We start from the raw sequence: 23523 nt of genomic DNA, 5'->3' as shown, positions 1-23523 counted from the left end.
CCATCTTTGATCTATCACCTGAAATTAAAAGGGGCAAACCAATCAGAACAATATTTAGAAATTAATTAATGCAAGTAGTAAAAAAATAAACATAATCCGAACATGTATTACAAATTAATTGTTGCAAGTAGTAAAAAACAAACATAATTAGAACAAGTGAAAAACTGTTATAATTGTTGCAAATACAGATCTTACATGTATTAGAAATACTCTTAAAAATCGGGATTAGCTGGATCGTAAGTCTCATCATCGCTATCACGTCCGTCGATTTCATCAACGGCGTGCTCCAAAGGAGGAACACTTTCATCATCACTGTCATTGCCTAAACGTAATCGCTCAAGTAATTCCAAGTCCTTCGCATTATGAACCTCATCCCCAGCATCCTCGTGAACAGAACTTTCATTGTCTACTTCCATTCCGATTGCTTCGGTTAAATCTATTTGGAAACTCCCTTGTAGCCCATCTTCTTGAAAGAACTCTCATGTATATGTGTTTGGGTCTATGTTGTAATCTTCATTGTTCGGGACATGTAGTTTACTGTGAGGGGACACCTTATACACAACATCCCAACCCTTGAGACGATTGTCGGTTTGGCACGGGTATGACAAATAATAAACTTGTGTCGCCTGTTGAGCTACAACATACACATCGTCTCCTGGGTACACGGATGACCGCTGAATTTCGACTAGCCCAATATTCGGGGTACGTCTCACAGCTTGAGGATCAAATCAATGACATTTGAATATGATAGGTTTCAGAGGTACAGACCCATGAAATGACAGTTCGTATATTTCTTCAAGTGTTCCGTAGTACTCGAGCCCATCATCTCCTAGCGTGAAAACTCCGGTATTTGTTGTTCTTCGATTGGGCCGAATCTGCTCGTGCTTTGATGTATGAAAGCGATATCCATTCACATCATAAGCTCCAAATGACTTGACCCTATAGGCACAGCCATTGGCAATCTGCCGCAACTCGGCACTCATCGACGCATCGTTTTGTGCCCGCAAGTTCGTCATATTATTCGCATGTACGAGCAACTTGTAATGTCATATACTACAAACGAGCAGCATTGGACATTACCTTCTGTTTGAACCAAGAAATGAAATCAGGACTTCCATTTCCCGCGCCCTGTCTAAGTAGTGTCTCAGTTTCATGAAGGCTAGGCGCCCTTGATTGACGCCAGAATTGCATATGAAATTCTCTATACAAAAGACGAATGATAGGGTTGGATGCAGAAAAGGAAAATGACTTGAGAATTAAATGAATACTGAGAACTTACTCTATGTAGGGCAAAACTTTAGAAAGATTGGTCAACACATATAGCATGATAGCACGCCACTCTTGAATATCCAAGGTCTTGATGGTTGCAGCACTTGCACTTCCGAGTTGGCCTCGGAAAAGACTCAGGGTGGAGTTAGATTCCGCAGTATTGTAACGAGGGAGTGGATTGTGGACGCTAGGAAGGTTGTCAGCATAGTATTTTGATGTGAAGTTTGATACCTCCTCCAGAATATATGCCTCTACGATGGAAGCTTCAATTTTGCATTTATTTTTACACTTAGTTCTAAGTATCTTTTGACATCTCTCAATTGAATAGCACCAACGGTGCTGCATGGGCCCACCCATTCGTGCCTCGTATGGGAGGTGCAAAATCATATGCTGCATCGGATTGAAGAAGCCGGGTCGAAAAATCTTCTCCAACTTATAGAGCAACACAGGCGCCATTCTTTCCATTTCTTCAACTACTTTTAGAGATAACTCCTTAGCACAAAGCTGGCGGAAGAAAAAGCTCAACTCTGCCAGCATTTGCCAGATTTGATCAGGGAGGTAGCCTCTAACCATAACTGGAAGTAACCGCTCGATCCATATATGGTAGTCATGACTCTTGAGCCCGTTGATTCGCATAGTGGTCAAGTTCACTCCCCTTCTCAGATTCGCCGCATACCCATCAGGGAACATCAAGGTTTGGAACCATTCTAGGACTTGTCTCCTCTGGGGCCTCGTCAGAATGAAATTGGCCTTAGGCTTTCTCCACGCCTTGCCTGATCCGGGAGGCCTCATTTCTAGCTTTGGTCTATCGCATAACGTTGCCTGATCCACTCTGGCCTTAACATTATCCTTTATCTTATCTGAAATGTCCATGATTGTTCCGAACAATGCCTCGCCGACATTCTTTTTGGAGTGCATCATATCAATGTTATGTGGAAGAAGAAGGTCAGCCATATAGGGGAGCCTCCACAAGCCCGACTTCTGCGCCCAAGCATGTTGCTCACCATATCCCACAAAACCCCCACCTTCAGCATTGATTACTAGACCATCTAATTGAGCACAAATGTCGGCACCCGTCATCATCTGCGGTGGATGGTCTTTAACTTCAACACCTTTTTTAAAGTTCTTCTTATCTCGTCTGAATGGATGGTCAAGAGGTAGGAATTGTTGATGTTTGTCGAACGAAGAATACTTGCCACCCTTCCGCAACCAAATGAACATCAATGCTGCCGTGCATACTGGACAAGGGAACTTCCCGTGGATACACCAGCCATAGAATATCCCATACGCCGGCAGATCATGTAGGGAATAGTGGTACCAAACATACATTCTGAAGTTTGTCTTTGTAGCTCGATCGTATGTCCAAACCCCATCGTCCCAAGCACGGAGCAAATCGTCAATCAGGGGCTCCATGTACACACCCATATTATTTCCAGGGTGTCCGGGAATTATCAACGACAAGAATATGTTCTGTCATTGAAAAATAACGCCAGGTGGGAGATTCAGTAGGATAACGAACACGGGCCAACAAGTGTAAGGGGCAGCTGACATTCCATAGGGATTGAAGCCATCTGTCGCTAGCGCAACATGTACATTACGAGCCTCCAAAGCTTTGTGATGATGAATCCCGTCGAAATGGGTCCATGATTGAGCATCGGATGGATGCACAAGGTTATCAGGATTGTAACGAGTTCCCATTTTGTGACATGTCATCTGCTTCGCGGATTCCTCGATCATGAACAGAAGTTGGATTCTTGGTATGGGCGGCAGGTACCGTAGGACTTTCACGGGGACCGCGAGCTGCCTCTTCTGACCATCACCAGAGTCTACCTCCACTAACCGAGATGATTCACACTTTGGACAGTACTTTGCTTCAGCGTGTTCTTTCCTAAATAAGATGCATCCCCTGGGATAAGCATGTATCTGTTCATATGGCATCTTTAATGCATGAAGGAGTTTCTGTGCCTCATACATGCTCTTTGGAAGAATGTACCCTTCTGGAAGCATGCTGCCAATAACTTGTAACATAACATCAAAGGCGTCTCGACTCAAGGTAAATTGGGACTTCACGGCCATTAGGCGGCCAATGGCATCCAATTGTGAAACCTTGGTATGACCGTGAAGGGGTTGCTGGGCTGCAGCCAACATATCATAGTACGCCTTCGCGGTTGCCTCTGGCTCCTCCTCCTCCCTACGTCCTTCATCAAAATGTGCTTCATCAAAGTCATCTAACATGTCTACAACCCCGGCATCAGCGTCATGTTCTTCGATGCGTTGCCTAACAACTTCGTCTCTCATACGATTGGCTTCGCCATGGTAGGTCCACTGGGTATAATTTCTCGTAAATCCATAATTGCAAAGATGATTCATCATGACTTCGCGTGTTTGTCGACACGTGTTTGCACATTTGTTGCACGGACACCATGTGGTATTGCCTCCTTTGAGCTTTGCAAATGCTCCGTCCAAGAAAGCCTCGGTCTTGTCAATCCACTCCTCGGACAACTGTCCCCCACATTTCCAACAAGTATACATCCATGCACGGTCATCCATCCTCTATCATATCAATGAGTAATATAATATAAAAGATCATCTTTGCATCTACACGATGTCTACCATTTCTAATAGGTTAAGAAAGGTCCTAATCCCACCCGAGAGGATGCGTAGCTAGGGTTGGTTCTCATGCTCTACACCGATCCAAGGCAGAATTTCGGCAGCACCTCCCCGCTGTTCTCCAAATACAAGTCCCTAAAAAGGAGATTGTGTATCCGGAGAACAACGAGGGGATGATGCCGAGACTCCGTCTCGGATCGGCGTAGACCATGAGAACTAACTCCATCTACGCACCCTATCGGGCTGTTCAAAAAACACGGACAATTCGAAACAGATATAGTCGTACATATGCAAAGATCTGCATATTTCGAACCGTATCTCCTTCGAACGGGAGACGCCTAACTTGGTTAAAGGAGCTACGAACAAGAGACGGAGCGAGGTGCCTTTTGCACGTGCTCACCTAGGGCTTGATGGCGAGCGAGGCGATGACGTGCAGACGGATTGCGTCACGGCTCTACGACGGTGTGCCAATTGACACTAGGCTCTCCTGCAAAAAATGACTACAATTGTGTCACTTCAAAATGTCGGCAGCAACTACGATTCTCTACAATTCGGCAACCAATTGACAATCTCTACAATTCTATGCAGCAGATATGAATAGGATGACGTAAATCTGCTAGGGCGACTAGGCCGAACCTTCCTCCCCGTGGGTAGGGGCACAATGATGGCGGCCGGGATGACGACGGCTACGACGCGGCGGAGAGGGCCGAGGACCTGCTCAGGCCGAGGCAACCAGGCTCGGCACGGCGAGGCGTCGGAGAGGCCGGCCGCGGCTGCCGCTGCAGTGGGCCGGGGCGGCGCGGAGGGTGGTGGGCAGGTGCTGCACGGTCGGGGCGCGCGGTGGGCCTCGCGCCGCTGGACGGCGTGGCAGGGTGGGCTGGGTGGAGGAGCGGCGGGTCGGTGGCACCGGTCTCCCGGCTGTGGCCCACCTGGCCGTGCGTCGTGGGCGGGTGGGGGTGGCTCGGCGTGGGGGCGGCGGGGCGGTGGCACCGGCCTCCCGCGCGCACGGCGTAGGGACGACGGCCCGGCTGTGGCCCGCCTGGCCGTGCGCCGTGGGCGTGGACGACGCCTCGGCGTGGCGGTGGCTCAGCGTGGGCGGGTGGCGGCGGCTCGGCGTGGGCGGGTGGCCGCGGTGAGGAAGCGAGCTAGCGGCGAGGAGGCGACGACGGCATGGCGAGGCGCGGGTGGAGGCGGCGCGGGTGGAGGCGGGCGCGGGTGGAGGCGTGAGCGTGTGGCAGTGTGTGTGCGCGGTCGGGAGCCGCACAACGGCTAAGTCCCTGGGGAACTTCTTTGCCGTGTGCCCAGATCCAGGGAACACGGCAAAGTAAGGGTTTGCCGTGTGCCCCGATCCAAAGCACACGGCAAAGGAGGGGTTTGCCGTGTGCCCCGATCCAAAGCACACGGCAAAGTTTTTTTTACCCTAATTTGAGTTTTTATGAACTAATTAATTATTAAAGGTAGTTTTATAATATTTTATCAAATGAACATTAAAAATACGTTGCCAAAAACACTAAAAAAATTCATGTTTCATGATTCTAAGAAAAAACTTGTATTATTTCATGCGTTTCAAATTGTATCACCCAAAGCATATTTCCATAACGTTGAACCAAATGTGATTTAACATAATTCTGAAACTTCTTTTTTCCCAAAGTTCATAAACATTAAATGTTTGATGAGGTCTTTGAAAAAATCCATAATTTCATGTACATATAGCTCAATTTTAATGTATACCAACATGATATAGTTTAATAGCAAAAAAATTGAAATTAATAAGTAGGTGCGAATAATCACCAAAATTTTGCAATAAGAAAAAAAAGCTGGGTATTACATCTAGAAAAAGTTTTGAAGTGAAAATATTATTGGACCATCATTTTGACTCGAAATATGAACAATTTTCTCTCGACACTATGGATCTTCACCGGATATGCTTCACTCAGTAAGGAGCGTATGTCAAACTTTCGCGAAACCTTCTTCATTTTTTATCATAGCCTCCGCACAGTAAAATATGGTATCACGATAAATTTTATGATTTTTAGACTTTATATGTTATTTATAAAAATTTAAAACGATTCGCCCTCATGTTACTGGTCATGGTTCGGGAAAACAAAACTCAATATTGCCTCTCATTTCATGGATATGACCTCAGATTGGACTCAACGACATGAATATGATTTTTTGATGAATTTTAATGTATTGATGAAATCATTAGCAGTTCAAATTGGACTTAATTCCAAAAAATATGTTTACTGAAAATAAATGACTAAATATAGCACAGAGATAAGAAAAAAATACTATATGTTAACATCAAGTACCAAATGTAATAAGTGTATATCTGAAAAATTTTGGATTGCCAAATCACAGTTTTGAAAATTACTCTGCCGTGTGCTTGGGCAGAGACACATGGCAAAGTAAATATGCACACGGCAACACATTTGGTTTGCCGAGTGCCTTGTGGGACACACGGCAAATGTTACGGGATCCTGGCAGCCGTTACGTTTTCAAGTGTTTGCCGTGTGTCGTGCACGTAGCACACGGCAAAACCTGAAATTTGTCGTGTGTATTATTTTGCCGTGTGTTTTCTTGCCAAGCACACGGCAAACAGGCTAATTTGCCGTGTGCCCTTTGTTTGGCGTGTGTTACTTCTTGGGCACACGGCAAATGATCTCTTTGCCATGTGCCTGTTTTCTTGCTCACGGCAAACGTGAGACACACGGCAAATTAGCGGTTTCCCGTAGTGATATACGGTTTTCTAATGCATTTATCTGCCCCCCTAGTCGCCATCGTTTGGGATGGCAAGCCCTTTCAAACAAAAGCATGGTTCAATCGTTCAGCTGATTTTTCATGGACACACTTCTGTGGACTGTAGTGTTCGGCAGCCATGGTGGCTACTGCTGCTGCAACAAAAGGGAGCCTAGCAGCTACAATAACAAGTAACAGCAGCCAGCTGCAAGGAACGCAGCCTTTAGCAACTTACATAGGTAAATTATTTGTTTGACAAGTGCCATATTTTTTCAGAAGCTTTAGAGAGTCTAAACTCTAAACTGCTTTTGGCACCGAAGTACGGTCATCCATAAATGGGTACAAACAGATCATACATATGATTCTGATTGGCTATGACTGAAATGTAAATAACTTATAGATCAACATATATAAATATATCAGTAGCAAGAGCCGCTTCGCCCGCTGTTTTCTCAAGAAAACGACCTCCAAAAGGTACATCTCAATCAAGATAAATAGAAAAACATATATACAAATTATGTCACTTAAACTAAGCACTATGTAACCTCTAGAGTGCCATAGTTTTATACATTATCTCAGTAAAACCCACACGACAAAAATAAAAACTATCTAGCAGTTGTGATAGATATGGTCATGTCATTGATACTGCATGACTGGGTAGCCGTAGTGGATGTCACTTCATTTCCTACCCGTACATTGAAATATGCTGGGTGCTTTGGCTCAGCCAGGATCTTAGTCTTGCTACTTAGCATTGCAACAACATCTAACATGGTTGGTCTATCAGCTGCGTTCTCTTGAACACATAGCAGTGCAATGTTCATGCACCTCCTTATTTCAACCGAGTTATGCATGGGTACCAAAGATGTATCAATGAGTTCACTCCATCTTTCCTCTTCGTATAATTGCCATGCCTGTTTGTAATTTCATTACATAATAATTAACATATATATGATAACAAATTAACAAAAGCATACTATATGTGTGTCAGGAAACTTACATATCCAAGAACATTGATAAAATCTCCACATTCGTGGCTATCAGAATTCCTTTTTCCGCTGAGGATCTCAAGAAGGAGAACACCAAAGCTGAATACATCAGATTTGATAGAGAAGAGGCCCTCGGATGCATACTCAGGAGCCATATAGCCGCTGAAATGATATGTCGAACAATTACTATATATGGTAGATTTGTGCTATAGATGTCCAAATAAAGTGATGAATTTGTGCTACACTTACTATGTACCGACCACTCTCCTTGTAATGCTTTCTTCGGTATTATTTGAGCTAAATATTTTTGCTAGCCCAAAGTCAGAAATTTTAGGATTCATTTCGTTGTCCAAGAGAATGTTGCTTGGTTTAAGGTCTCGATGTATGACACGCAACCGGGAGTGCTTGTGCAGGTAGAGAAGTCCTTCTGCTATCCCTTCAATTATATCTAGGCATTTGTTCCAATCCAATAAAGTTTTTCTAGTTTCGTCTGCTTGCGCATCACCAATTGAATGTTAGTATATATAACAGGAAACAGGTAACATTGTACTGAGAAATTTGGACAAAGTTTTCATTCATCTTGCTATATCTAGTACTATATGTAATTTTTTTTGAAACCAAAATTTCAGAAATGCCTGCAGATAAATTAAGGTGTACATACCAAAGATAAAGAAGTCCAAGCTTTTGTTTGGAAGGTATTCATAGACCAAGATTTTCTCGTCTCCTTGAGAGCAGCATCCCAAGAGCTTAACGAGATTTGTGTGCTGGAGTTTGGCTATAAGTTGTACCTCGTTCTTGAACTCCACAAAACCTTGTCCTGAATGTGAAGCGAGCCTCTTAACAGCTATCTCAACTCCATCAGGAAACTGACCCTGTGAAATGTAACCCATATAAGAGGTACTTACTAGCATTCAAAATTCATTCAGTGGCATGGCAGGGGGGGTATGTTTTATTTGCCAGAGCCAAGGCAAATGATCAGGTTACAAGAGTAGTCCCTCATTTAGTCAATGACGGACTTTGTATATTGCGATATGCAGATGATACTATACTTTTTCTAGAAAATAATCTGGAACAGGCGAGGAATTTGAAGCTCTTGCATTGCGCTTTTGAGCAATTATAAGGCCTAAAGATAAATTTTCATAAAAGTGAGTTATTCTGTTTTGGGCGAAGCGAAGGATTTGGAACTCGCAGATTTTTGTCTGCGGTCATCGCGTGTTTCCATTCCAATACTTGGGTATACCTATGCATTGTAGGAAACTTAAAAATGCAGACCGGAAGGAAGTTGAGGAAAGATTCCAAAAGAAATTAAGTTGCTAGAAAGGCAAAATGCTTTCGGTGGGTGGGAAATTAGTTCTCATTAACTCTATCTTGAGTAATCTGTCTATGTTCATGCTGTCTTTCTTTGAAATTCCACGTGAAGTCTTGAAGAAGCTGGATTATTACAGATCTAGGTTCTTCTGGCAAAGTGATGAACATAAACAAAAATATAGACTGACTAGATAGAGTGTCCTTTGCTCACCAAAAGACCAAGGCGGCTTGAGCATTTTAAATCTCGATGCTCATAATAAGTGTCTACTAAGTAAATGGCTTTTCAAGCTAATTAATGAAGAGGGGATTTGGCAAACACTTCTCAAAAGAAAATACCTGTGATATAAAAATATTACTCAAGTTGACTACATGCCCTGGGATTCACACTTTTGGTCCAGGTTAATGAAAGCCAAACAAGAGTTTCTGAATTGGGGTAGGTTTAGGTTGGGTGATGGATCTCATATTAGATTTTGGGAAGACGTATGGCTGGGCAATCGATGTTACTCTGAAAAACCAATTTCTGGGTCTGTATAACATTGTCAAAAAAAAAGTCAGCCTTCCAATATGGTTCTTGGATCTACTCCTCTTAATGTCTCTTTTCGGCACTCTTTGCTGTTATATTGTGATCCAAATTCTGATGGGAGAGTGTTGGAATTTGGGCTTGGCCCATTAAGGCCCATGTGGTGCAAATTTTTAATCCCACATTGCTAGTAGAAGTTGAGGAGACCACGTGACTCTCCTATATATCTAACCCATAGGCTTCACCGGAGAATATCAATCCTATTATTCCTCTTGTAAGCCGCCGCTAGGCGTTGTACACAAACACCCGATATAGTGAAGTTCTTGCTGGCTGGCGCCCGTGGTTTTTTACCCTTCGCATTGGAGGGGTTTTCCACGTTAAATCTTCGTGTCTTTCTGCGGTTTGATCTTTCTATTTTTCATCGTTTTGTTCGCCGTCGCTTCTAACAAGTGGTACCAGAGCCGTGGTTTCAAGTTTGGGTTTCGTGATGGCGTCGATGAAGTATGATCTACCGATGTTGGACTACAAGACAAGGTTCTCGCTGTGGCAAGTCAAGATGAGAGCTATTCTGGCGCAAACCAATGATCTTGATGAGGCGCTGGAAAAATTCGGGAAGAAAAAGAAGGATGAGTGGACCGATGAGGAGAAGCGCAAGGACCGTAAGGCTCTTTCTCTTATTCAGCTTCATCTATCTAATGATATTCTACAAGAAGTGCTGCAGGAAAAGACTGCTGCAGAATTGTGGCTAAAACTGGAATCGATCTGCATGTCGAAGGATCTTACCAGTAAATTGCATATGAAGTTGAAGCTGTACACGCTTAAGATGCAGGAGGGTGATTCGGTGATGGGTCACCTATCTGTCTTCAAGGAGATCGTTGCTGACCTAGGGTCGATGGAGGTTAAGTATGAAGATGAGGACTTAGGTCTTCTTTTATTATGCTCTTTGCCAAGTTCTTATGCAAGTTTCCGTGACACCATACTATTAAGCCGTGATGAACTAACCCTTGCGGAAGTTTGTGAGGCACTCCAGTCTAAGGAGAAGATGAAAGGCATGGTGCAGACAGATGGCTCGTCCTCTAGGGGCGACGCTTTGCATGTCAGAGGCAGATCAGAGCAAAGATCCTCAAGTGATAACAACGATCGTGGCAAGAGCAATGACGGTAGAGGCCGCTCCCAGTCCAAAGGTCCCAAGAAGAAATTCTGTAAGTATTGCAAGAAGAAATCTCATATGATTGAGAATTGCTGGAAATTGCAGAATAAGGAGAAGAAGAAAAATAAATCTGATGGTAAGGCTAGTGTTGCTTCTGCTAGTGAAAACTCTGAGTCAGATTGTTTGGTTGTCTTTGCTGGTTGTGTTGCTGGTCATGATGAGTGGATTCTTGATTCTGCATGTTCTTTTCATATCTGCACTAATAGAGATTGGTTCAGTTCCTATGAGTCTTTGCAGAACGGTGATTTTGTGCGCATGGGAGATGATAACCCGTGTGAGATTATTGGCATTGGCTCTGTTCAGATCAAGACCCATGATGGCATGATTCGCATACTGAAGAATGTAAGGCACATACCAGGGATGAAAAGAAATCTGATCTCGTTGAGCACACTTGATAAAGAAGGACTCAAATACACCGGTTCAGGTGGAGTTGTGAAGGTATCTAAAGGTTCTCTTGTATGTTTGCTGGGTGATCTCAATCCTTCAAATTTATATGTTCTCAGAGGTTGTACTTTGCATGGTTCTGTTTCTGCTGCTAATGTTGCTAATGCTGAACCTAGTAAGACTGACCTTTGGCATATGCGTCTTGGACACATGAGTGAACTCGGTATGGCAGAATTGATGAAGAGAAACCTGCTGGATGGCTGCATTCTGAGTGGCAAGAAGTTCTGTGAGCATTGTGTATTTGGTAAGCATAAGAGGGTCAAATTCAATACCTCTGTTCATACCACAAAAGGTACACTTGATTATGTTCATGCTGATTTGTGGGGTCCTTCACGTAAGCCTTCATATGGTGGTGCTCGTTATATGCTTACCATTATTGATGATTACTCTAGAAGAGTCTGGCCTTATTTTCTGAAAAGCAAAGATGATACTTTTGCTGTTTTTATAGAATGGAAAGTTATGATAGAAAGGCAAACTGAGAAGAAGGTCAAGGTGCTTCGAACTGATAATGGTGGAGAGTTCTGTTCGGATGCTTTTGATGATTATTGCAGAAAAGAAGGCATTGTTAGGCATCACACCATACCATACACTCCTCAGCAGAATGGTGTGGCCGAGCGTATGAACAGGACTATCATCTCGAAGGCTCGTTGCATGCTGTCCAATGCCCATATGAACAAGCGTTTTTGGGCTGAGGCTGCTAATACAGCATGTTATTTGATCAACAGATCGCCTTCTATTCCACTCAACAAGAAGACTCCTATTGAGGTATGGTCTGGTACACCTGCAGATTATTCACACTTGAGAGTTTTTGGCTGCACTGCTTATGCTCATGTTGATAATGGAAAATTAGAGCCTAGAGCTATTAAATGTCTGTTTCTTGGTTATGGTTCGGGAGTCAAATGATATAAATTGTGGAATCCTGAAACTAGAAAGACTTTTATGAGCAGAAGTGTTGTTTTCAATGAATCTGTGATGTTTACTGACAGTTTGTCCACAGATGATGCTTTAGTTGAGAAATTGCAGTCACAAGTTAGTGTGCAGGTGGAGCTTATGGATGACCAGGAAAATGAAGTTGTTGGTAATGATGTTTCAGATAGTGTTCCTGATACTGTTCAGCACTCACCTCCAGTTTCACAGTCTGATTTGCAGCATGAGGAGGATGTAGATTTACCTATTGCTCTTCGCAGATCAAAGAGGAGTTGTGGACCTCCAAACCGTTTAATTGAGGAGTGTAATCTGACTTATTATGCTTTGAGTTGTGCTGAACAGGTGGAGGATGCTAGTGAGCCAGCAACATATTCTGAAGCCATTGATTCAGTTGATAAGGAGAAGTGGATCTCAGCTATGCATGAGGAGATGCAGTCTCTTGAGAAGAATGGCACATGGGAGATTGTAAGCTTGCCTGAGAAAAAGAAGACTGTTCGCTGCAAATGGGTCTTCAAGAGAAAGGAGGGTTTGTCTTCTAGTGAGCCTCCAAGATTTAAGGCAAGGTTAGTTGCAAAAGGTTTCAGTCAGATTCCTGGTGTTGACTATAATGATGTGTTCTCTCCAGTTGTGAAGCATAGCTCAATTCGGACTTTCTTTAGTATTGTTGCTATGCATGATCTTGAGCTTGAGCAGTTAGATGTGAAGACTGCATTTTTACATGGAGAGCTTGAGGAGGAAATTTACATGGATCAGCCAGAAGGATTCATAGTGCCAAGCAAAGAGAATTATGTTTGCAAATTAAAGAAATCCTTGTATGGTTTGAAACAGTCTCCTCGTCAGTGGTATAAGATGTTTGATTCATTTATGTTGTTACATGGTTTTAAAAGATCTGAATATGATAGCTGTGTTTACATTAAGATTGTTGAGGAATCACCTATATACTTGCTGTTATATGTTGATGACATGCTTATTGCTGCCAAGAGCAGAAAAGAAATCACTACAGTAAAGAAATTGTTGAGTAGTGAATTTGATATGAAGGATATTGGTGTTGCTAAGAAAATTCTAGGTATGGAGATTACTAGAGACAGAAAATCTGGTTTATTATTTCTTAGTCAGCATAATTACATTAACAAGGTTCTTCAGCGTTTCAATATGCATGATTCAAAGCCAGTTAGTACTCCTATTGCACCTCACTTTAAATTGTCAGCTGCTCAGTGCCCTAGTTCTGAGGAGGATGTTGAATACATGTCAAAAGTCCCATATTCTAGTGCTGTTGGTTCTTTGATGTATGCCATGGTTTGCTCTCGCCCAGATTTATCATATGCTATGAGTTTGGTTAGCAGATACATGTCTAATCCTGGTAAAGAACACTGGAAGGCAGTTCAGTGGATTTTCAGGTACCTCAGAGGAACAGCAGATTCTTGTTTGAAGTTTGGGAGAACTGATCAGGGACTCATTGGTTATGTGGATTCAGATTATGCTGCTGATTTGGATAGGCGCAGGTCACTCACAGGTTATGTGTTCACTGTTAGCAGTTGTGCTGTGAGTTGGAAGGCTACTTTGCAGCCTGTTGTTGCTATGTCTACCACAGAAGCAGAATATATGGCTATTGCTGAAGCGTGCAAGGAGGCAGTTTGGCTGAAAGGTTTGTTTACTGAGCTGTGTGGAGTTGGTTCTTGCATTGATCTATTCTGTGACAGTCAAAGTGCTATTTGCCTTACTAAAGATCAGATGTTTCATGAAAGAACAAAGCATATTGATGTCAAATACCATTATGTTCGTGATGTTATTTCACAAGGTAAATTGAAGGTATGCAAGATCAGTACTCATGATAATCCAGCTGATATGATGACTAAACCAGTTCCTGTAGCTAAGTTTGAGCTTTGCTCAGGCTTAGTTGGTTTGACAGTTTAGCCCAAGAGGCTATTTGGCGCCAGAAGTTCTGTTCTTTGTTGTGTTCAGGTGATGATTTTGATATGCTACAAGAAGGAATTTGTCTCAAGGTGGAGTATGTTATATTGTGATCCAAATTCTGATGGGAGAGTGTTGGAATTTGGGCTTGGCCCATTAAGGCCCATGTGGTGCAAATTTTTAATCCCACATTGCTAGTAGAAGTTGAGGAGACCACGTGACTCTCCTATATATCTAACCCATAGGCTTCACCGGAGAATATCAATCCTATTATTCCTCTTGTAAGCCGCCGCTAGGCGTTGTACACAAACACCCGATATAGTGAAGTTCTTGCTGGCTGGCGCCCGTGGTTTTTTACCCTTCGCATTGGAGGGGTTTTCCACGTTAAATCTTCGTGTCTTTCTGCGGTTTGATCTTTCTATTTTTCATCGTTTTGTTCGCCGTCGCTTCTAACATTTGCATGGGTGCGGCAACAGCTTGTGGCAAGAGTAATGCGTATCCAACTTCAGGGTCAAAGATACATTTTCCTGTGGTCTTTGAATCAAAGCAGGATGTTTACGGTTAGGTCTATGTATAGAGCTTTAACAGCCACTAACATAGTGCCACATAATCACATCATTTGGAAGTTGAAAATCCCCCTAAAAATAAAGATCTTTATGTGGTACATAATTAAAGGGGCCGGGTTACTCTCACTAAAGATAACTTGATGAGTTGTGTAGTTGTAATTCCGAATAGCTATATGTATCAATCGATACAGAGGCTGAAATATTAATATATTCCCTTATCTAAAAAAAAGTTTCCTTTATTCGTTACTACTATATATGAATATGATGCATAAGTCAAGCAATTTGCAGTTTTCATAGGAATGCATTATATATGCTGAAAGTTTGACAGGAAGGAGTGGAGTATGAATACACTGTGATATTTACCTTATATACGGGGCCAAAGCCACCTTCCCCAAGTTTGTTCTCCTCAGAAAAGTTATCTGTGGCATCCAGTATCTCATCAAAGTCGAAGACCGAAAACTCGGAGAGCTCGGCTTCCATTTCCCAGTCCAGTTGCTCATCCCCTCCTTGCTGCTGCTGCAAGTTGTTGCGCTTGTTTCGTCGTAAGAATCTGACATTGCCTGCACACCATCGTCTACATTAAGGATCGGAGCTAGTAATTGGAAAATAAGAGTCAGACTAATTTAGATTCGGTTGAAATTTTGTTAATTTCAACCGAATCCGCTGTGACTGTCGGATCGCGATCCAACGGTCGTGGCGTCGTCTTCAACCTCCCGCTCGGCCTCTCTCTTTGGCTCACGCCCCCGCCTCCTGCCCGCCTGCAGCCGTGCCCGGCGGCTCGCCCGCCGCCAGCCCCGCACCCACCGCCCCCGCCGTGCTAAACCAGCTCCACCGGTGCCGTCCCGCGGCCGGCGGCGTCCCCGCCGCCTCGCCGCCCCGCCTCCCGCCCGCCACCACCGCCGGCCAACCTTCCCCCTTTCTTTTTTCTTCTAAAGAACAAATCGGTTGAAGGATTGGTTGATCTCAACCGATTGAAATGGAGTAAATATGGGAAAATAATTACTAAACAATAATGTTCCATGCATCAGTAAGTAGTAGTAAATAAATGAAGGAACCACGACCTTTTCTGTATCTCGTTCGTCGGCGGCGGCAGTAGAAGACGGCGAAGCAGAGCAGCGCCAGAAGCGCCGCCACAGGATGTGCCACGATCAGGGGAATCACCCAGGGCGGCCTAGCTCTCGTACTGTCGTCGCTGGTGGGAGCCGGCGGAGCCAGCGACGACGACGGCGTGATCCGGACCATGGTGGCGTTGTTATCGTTGAAGAAACTCATGCTCTCGTACCTGAGGTTGCAGCGCAGGACGAGGATGCGCCCCCCCTGGCGCACCGACGTGGTGGCGTTGAGCACGCCGACGAGTCCCTGCAGGCACGCCAGGCAGTCGGCGGCGGACAGGTCCGGCGTGCACTGCGCCGTGGAGTAGAGCGTCGTCCTGATGGCGCCGCTGGAGCCGTCCATGAAGGCGGTGACGAACCTGGAGGTCCTGGCGGCCGCGAGCTGGGCGGTCTGGTTGAGCATGTCACGGACGCCGGCGCCCACCGCGGCGGGGTCACGGCCGGGGATGCTCAACCCGTACCACAACTGGAACAGGGTGCTCCTGTCTCGACTATTACTAGCGGCGACGAGGATGGCGCCGCTGTCGGAGAAGCCGATGAAGCAGTCGTCGTCGTACACGGCGGCGGCCTTGCCGCTGGGGCAGCTCTGCTGCGCGTGCCGGAACGCGCCGGCGACGCAGGCGCTGCAGCCGGTGCGGTTGTCGGTCATGTCGCCGCGGCACAGCGCCAGCGCGTACACCGCGTCGGGGGCCCCGGCCTGGCCGGAGGTGGCGTTGGCGAAGAGCTGCGCGGAGGAGGAGGTGTTGCCGGGGAGGCTCCTGGACAGGGACACCAGGTTGCTCTGGTACGTGCCGTTGGCCGCGTAGTTGCCGGCGTTGCCGCACACCCTCCCGATCGCCGCGGCCCGCCATGGCAGCAGCACCACCACCAAGACGAGCATCAAAATGTTGACGGCCGCCATGGCTACCTGTCAGTGCCATGAGAGAGTAGCGATTTTGTTGCTTCCAGGCCAGGTCACCATCTGTCCCTCACTACGGGAGGCTGGCTGTTTGCCATGTGCAAAAACACACGGCAAAGGCCTTTTTGCATACGGCAAACGGCACACAACAAACAGGAGTCGGCAAAGAGGTCCTTTGTCGTGTGCCATTTCTCGGGCACACAGCAAATAATTTGCCGAGTACTAAAAAACACTCGGCAAAGAAGTTTTTAGAAAGCTGATTTTAAAAATAGAAAACAAAAAAAATTTAATTCGGGGAGGACCCCACCGGCCAGCCACACATCGATTCCATCTAAATTGCAAGTAGTAACATTTTTCGCACACCACACAGCCGGCAAGATTCGAAATCACGACCTCTCCCTCATGTGTAACCTTCTCTACCACTACACCACACCGTCACTTGTGTCTATACTCTATTTTTTTCCCCACATATTATACTAAACCGAGAGTATATTGTTTGTTTGAGGCCCTAAACGAATTCAAATTAAAAAGTTGTCAACTACAAAGTTTCATAATTTTTCGAGATCTATAAATTTTATTTTGTTAGTTTTTCTATCTGAGGTCATTTACGAAATTTAAATTTAACTTTGCCGTGTGCTAGATCTAGGGCACACGGTAAAGTTTGGTTGTTTGCCGCGTGCCTTGATCTGGCACACGGCAAACACTTGCTTTGCCGTGTGTCCTTGATCTGGCACACGGCAAAGCATTCGAAACACTTTATTTTAACTTTAATTTTTGTACCATTCAATTTGTTCTAATATTTTATGTTTGCATAACTTTGTCACAATTTTTACCTTGCCAAAGTGACTCAACAATTCGTATTTGATGATTCTATGAGAAAAAATATATAATCTAATGTGTTTCAAGCTCAAATTCAAATTAATTATTTAATTGCAAAAATAAAATAAAATTATTAAACGGCTTCGAAAAATAACCAAAATTTTACGTGATGTAATTTAAATTGTATATTGGTAATAGAAAATTTTTTGAAGTCAAATCCAAATTCGATCGTAACTTTCACTCCAAACCTTACTGCATCCTTCTCAACTCTCTTATTCTTCTTCGCAGATATTTCCATTTGTAAGCATCGTACATGATAAAATTTTGAAATCCACTCAAATTTTTACCATAGCCTCCACACATGATATCATGAGATATTGCCAAATCTCATAATTTTTAGACTTCATTTGCTTTTTTTAGAATTTTAAAATCATTCGGACACACGTTCATGGTCGTGTTTCCTGCACAAGATGTTCGAAATTTCTTTTCATTTAATGGGTAAGGCCTCAAATTAGGTTAAATAACATGAGTATCATTTTTCACTCATTTTATTCTATTATTTGAATCACTTGCGGCTCAAATTTGACTTGATTCAAAAATTACTTGAAATGCAATTAATTAGTTAAATATAACAAATAAATACAAAAATGTATCAAATTTTAACATGGAGTGCCACATGTTGTATGTGAAGAGTAGAAAAAGTTTCAAAGTGAGAAGACAAAAAAAAATTTATTGCTTTGCCGTGTGTCAAAAAAAAGTACACGGCAAAATATTTCTTTGCCGTGTGTCAAAAAAAACACACGGCAAAGTATTTCTTTTCCGTGTGCTTTGGTTTTGCCGTGTGTTTTCTTGAGCACACTCGGCAAAAATCATGTTTGCCGTGTGCCTGTGAATTTGCACACGGCAAACTATGGTGCACACGGGAAAATCGAAGTTTCCGGTAGTGACTTACAGTCGCATGTACATACGTTACGCTGAATTGAAAATTCAAGAACAAAAACGAAACGTTCGTTCGTTATTCATCATCATCATCCTTGTCATTGTCTGCTTTCATTCAGCTTCAGAGGTTTGGTATACTAAGTCAGTCAACGCCCCACCGTACCCTACTCTGAAACCGTCAATCACGCCACCACCGCACCAATCCATTTCTATCTAGAATACATGTCCATCAGGTCGGCAAACTTGTTTTAATTTCCCCCACAAAGAATGAACGGCAAGAGATTCTCCATGTTCTATTATTATAGTATTATTATCATCAGGAGGGAAAAAGACGCAAATTAAAAATAAAATACCCACTGCATGCCTCCAACATGATGCCAACTGCGGGCACGACACCCACCGCATACTACATGAGCCTAGCTTGTTGTTTTCTTCCAGGTCAACATCATACAGTACACCAATATCACTACATGCGCGGAAAGACTAACTAAAGAGACAGATTTTATTCAGCTTGTTCAGTAGTGAGTCAATGCCTTACTTTGAAACCGTCAAGCACGGCATCATCACCAGTTTCTTGAACAAATATATGGTATATATTTGGTCTCCTGCATCATCCTTCACGTTACGTTCCTGCCGGCGAGAATACAATATCTCAATCGTACCTGATACAAGACAACTCTATTTGATCCTGCACAGTGAACTTTGATAAACTACTGCGCTTTAGCTTGTTCTGAACAAACTGGAACACACCTCAGATGTATACAGTATGTACCAAGCAAAATCCTTAGGCCCATGATGCCGTGTTTAACTGTCAAACTAACAATCTTTTTTTTTTGGTGGGGGGGGGGGATTACAAATGATGAATTAGCAACATTAGGATGAAATGGAGGTCCCACGTGGTCAAATTAGCATTAATTACAGCCATTTGAAACTTGTAAGTTCAGGCAAATGAAACTGCAAATTAATAGTTTCAGGACATAGATGATACATCGGAATAAGTTTAGAGACCCCTAATATATTTTTTACTCTAAAAAAACAGATGGAGTAATTGAAAAAAATAAAACTAGGTACAACAACTAGTACTCCAACTAGGAAGCCTCTTTCATTCTCTCGAAAATGCACAACCTGACATTTGAAACAACCCTCAAACTTGTGCACTATACAACACTTATTGTATCGTTACTACTACTACACTTATTGTAGTGATACAGTAAAACCCCGTTTCACACCAGAAAAGAAATCTATCTTGGAGTTGTTACGGATATGGTGACATCATTGATACTACAAGAGTCCGTTCCAGTAATGGATGTTTCTTCATTTCCCACCCTCACATTAAAATATGCTGGCTGCTTTGGCTCGGCCAGAACCATAGTCTCGCTGCTTAGAAGTGCAACAACATCTGCCATAGTGGGTCGATCGACCGCATTCTCTTGTACGCACAACAATGCAATGTTAATGCACCGCATCATTTCTACTGAGTGACTCTTGGGGACCAAGGATGCATCAACAAGATCAGCCCACCTTCCCTCTTCCCATAGTTGCCATGCCTACATGCAACTTTAATTTGTCACACAGTGTAATAAGTTTAATGTAGTAGGAAATAAGGAAAGGGATTGCAAAATTTTTGTATGTAAACTCACATATCCAATGAGATTAATGAAATCGCCACACTGATGGCTCCCGGAATTCCGTTTTCCGCTAAGTATCTCAAGAACAACAACACCGAAGCTGAATACATCGGACTTGATAGAGAAGATGCCCTCCGAAGCATACTCCGGAGCCATGTAGCCACTAATGGTAGCATATAATAAATGTTAAATTGCTGTATATGTATGTTGACTTGTAATATAAATGTTCACAGCTGCAGTTATTGGCATGGAACTTACTATGTGCCGACCACTCTTCTTGTAGTGTTTCCTTCGGTATTGTTTGAGCTGAATATTTTTGCTAGCCCGAAATCTGAAATTTTTGGATTCATTTCGCCATCCAAGAGGATGTTGCTTGGTTTCAGATCCCTATGTATGACGCGCAAACGGGAGTGCTTCTGTAGGTAGAGAAGTCCATGTGCTATTCCTTCAATGATTGCCAGAAGTTTGGACCAATCCAGTAAAGCTCTTTTATCTTGGTCTGCAGGCAGTCAATGGAGCAATGTTTCATGCATGGGGCTGCCGCAAACAAGATCAATGCTTAAACGAAATTAAGAAAATGTAAAAGCAGAGCAGTACTCGTACCAAAGATGAAGAAGTCCAGGCTCTTGTTGGGCAGGTATTCATAGACCAATATTTTCTCGTCTTCCTGAGAGCAACACCCCAAGAGCCTAACGAGGTTCCTGTGCTGGAGCTTGGCTATGAGCTGGACTTCATTCCTGAACTCGGTGAAACCTTGCCCTGAGTGTGAAGCAAGTCTCTTGATTGCTATCTCCAGTCCATCAGGGAAATGGCCCTGTACAGTACGTGAATAATGTTATTGAAAGATTTAGTTACAGATTATTGTCTCTAATTAGGTTAATTACCTTGTATACAGCGCCGAATCCACCTTGCCCAAGTTTGTTTTCTTCCGCAAAATTGTCTGTGGCATCCAGAATCTGTTCAAAGTCGAACACCGAGAAGTCTGAATTCTTGCCGTCCAAAACGAGCTCGTCCTCGTCCTGAGTACGCCTTGATCCTGCCCTCGTCGCTTTACCTTTCCGCCTGTACCTTTTGAAGCATGGGGAGTAGAAGACGAAGCAGAGCGATGCCGCCGCTAGCAGAGGAACCGCGACAACGGGAATCACCCACAGCTTGCTCTTGCGCTTTGTCGGAGTGGTCGTCGGCTCTGGCGTCGGCGCCGGCGATAGCGAGCCGTTGATCCGCAGCATGGGCTGGCCGTCGTAGAACACGTAGGCCTCGTACCTGAAGTAGCAGCGCATGACGTGGATCTGCGCGCCCATGCGCAGCGCCATGGTGGCGTTGATCTTGCCCACGAGGCGCTGCAGGCACGCCAGGCAGTCGCCGGCGGACAGGTCCGGCGTGCACTGCGCCAGCGAGTAGACCATCGGGAAGTTGGTGCCGCTGTCCATGGTGCCGGTCGCGAACCGCAGCGGCGCCGCGCTAGCCGCCCTCTGCACGGTCTGGACGAGCAGCTCGCGGATGAGGCCAACGATGCGGCCGGCGTCGTCGCCGGTGATGACGTTGATGTTCCAGCGCTCAAAGGGCTCCTGCTCGTCCGTGGCACTGAAGGGGGCGAGGGTGTCGTTGTCGCCGGAGTAGAAGACGGGGCAGTCGACGAAGTAAGAGGCGTCCCTGTAGCACTCCAGCTCCGGCGGCGTCTCACGGAATATCCTCGCGAAGGTGCTGGCCACGCATTCGGCGCAGGCGGTGTCGTTGACGATGTCGCCGCGGCAGAAAGACATGGCGTAGACGACGTTGGGAGCCTGGCCGACAGTGGAGGTGGCGAAGTGCACAGCGGAGGCGGAGGTGTTCTTGGGGAGGGCGTCCGCGACAACCTTCACGTTGTCACAGAAGATGTCGGCGGCCGCCGGGAACGGTGCCATCAGCACGGCGAGGACCAGGAGGAAGACGACCACCTTCATGATGACTGCCATTGGCTAGCTAGGCCTGCCTGCTCCCTGTTTTCTCCATCATATATAGCTAGATAGACGACGATGGGTGCCCGGCTGCCCGCCCATCCCCATCCATGAGTTCCCTCCAGTCACACAACGCTGACTTGTAAAAGGTTAATTATAGCTAGCCATTAACAATTATTAAACTCATAAACATCAGATAAATAGTTTGCGTACGGATCGGGCGGGGTAGAGATGTCATCATGGGTGTCATCTTCAGTGACCAAGCAACAATTTGAACCTGCCAACAATGTATAGATATTCCACAAATTAAGCCCGTGTTCAGTTCCAAAATTCAAAATTCAAAAAAAAAAATTTCAGCACCTGCATGGAGACTTAAATCTAGACGAAATAAAAAACACATTGCGACTGCTGTCTGTAAATGGCGAGACGAATCTAATGAACCTAATTAGGCTGTAATCAGACGCTAAATTGCTACAGTAATGATACAGTAAACAACCTCTAATGACGGATTAATTATGCTCGTTAGATTCGTCTCGCGATTTACAGACGAGTTCTGTAATTATTTTTGTGATTAGTCTATGTTTAGTACTTCAAATGTAGAAAGATGTCTTTTCAAAATTTTTACAACGCGCAACCAAACAGGGCCTAAACCGTGTCGACTCATATCACGACCATGAATTCGTGACTCCAGCCGGCCGGGACAGGAGATATTGGTATCCATCACCATCAACAACGACCGACTTGCTACAGTAGTATCTTGGAAACTTCAAATGATGGATGTCTGCCCCCACCACTATTGGTTTACAAGCATATATAGGACAATCACCAAATCTGTTAATAATGCCCAAATAGCAATAAATATTATTGTTCAAATTGGTCCATCCTATTCGATCACTTTATTTGAAGCAAAATGAAGTACAACACTACTAGAGAAGTGAGCTTCACTCCCCAGTTCCTAACCCCTGCTACTCCCAGATATGCAAATGGGAGTAAGCATACAGTTCTAGAGGTGGTAGGGGTAGCACTACCGGTTTTGAAACTATGAGTGTTTCATAAAAAAAAAGAAGGTGGCACCTAGTAGACACGGCCCGCCAGCGTGAACCGATGAGGATTGGGTGTGTGGGGTCTTATGAGGTGGAGGAGCTGGACGACTTGAGGGCGGCGGCGCTGGTTCACTTGAGGGTGGCAGCGCTGGGTGGCATGTAGGGCAGTGGGGCGATGTGTGGGGGTGCCACTGCAGAGGGAGTCGGTGAGGGACGACTGGGAGATGGGGAGGTGCGAAGGAAGAGGAGAGTGGAGAACACGAGAGAAGATAAGGTTGAGTGCCGGGGGCCACTGAATATAGCAATACAAGTTGTTGCCCTTATATCATTTTTGTTGGATTGGAGGCCTTTTAGCACCAGTTGCCCCCCCCCCCCCCAAAAAAAACCCGGTTCTGTTGCTCAATATAACTAGTTTTGGGGCAACGACCGGTGCTAAATGACCCCCAACTGAACCAATTTTTGGCTTTCCATACATTTCCCCCCTTTGGGATAAAGAACCGGTTCTGGTACCTCAACACGACCGGGTGAAGATTTTTCTGTTTTAATGTGCCACTTCTAGTGCCCAAATTCTTAATGGTTGGTTGCTTTCATTGCTACTAGTGGACGTCTATACCTTTGAATGTTTCAAACTATGAAAACACATATGCCTAATAAATT

General features: G+C 44.5%; 1 protein-coding gene across 1 annotated transcript; it reads right to left on the bottom strand.

Moving 5' to 3' along the window:
* Positions 1 to 7002: 7002 nt before the first annotated feature.
* Positions 7003 to 21869, bottom strand: LOC120685187. Its single transcript, XM_039967006.1, has 11 exons — positions 20771 to 21869; positions 20490 to 20700; positions 20145 to 20385; positions 19899 to 20049; positions 19503 to 19805; positions 15552 to 16512; positions 14854 to 15050; positions 8266 to 8476; positions 7854 to 8094; positions 7616 to 7766; positions 7003 to 7529 (listed from the first exon to the last, which is right to left on the bottom strand). Exons 1-11 carry the CDS (start codon positions 21839 to 21841, stop codon positions 7224 to 7226), a joined length of 4044 nt encoding a protein of 1347 aa, XP_039822940.1. The 5' UTR covers positions 21842 to 21869; the 3' UTR covers positions 7003 to 7223.
* Between the last annotated feature and the right edge of the window lie 1654 nt (positions 21870 to 23523).

Source organism: Panicum virgatum, chromosome 8N, assembly GCF_016808335.1.
Source record: "Panicum virgatum strain AP13 chromosome 8N, P.virgatum_v5, whole genome shotgun sequence".
Taxonomy (NCBI): Eukaryota; Viridiplantae; Streptophyta; class Magnoliopsida; order Poales; family Poaceae; genus Panicum; species Panicum virgatum.
This window is presented reverse-complemented; position numbering and strand designations above follow the sequence as displayed.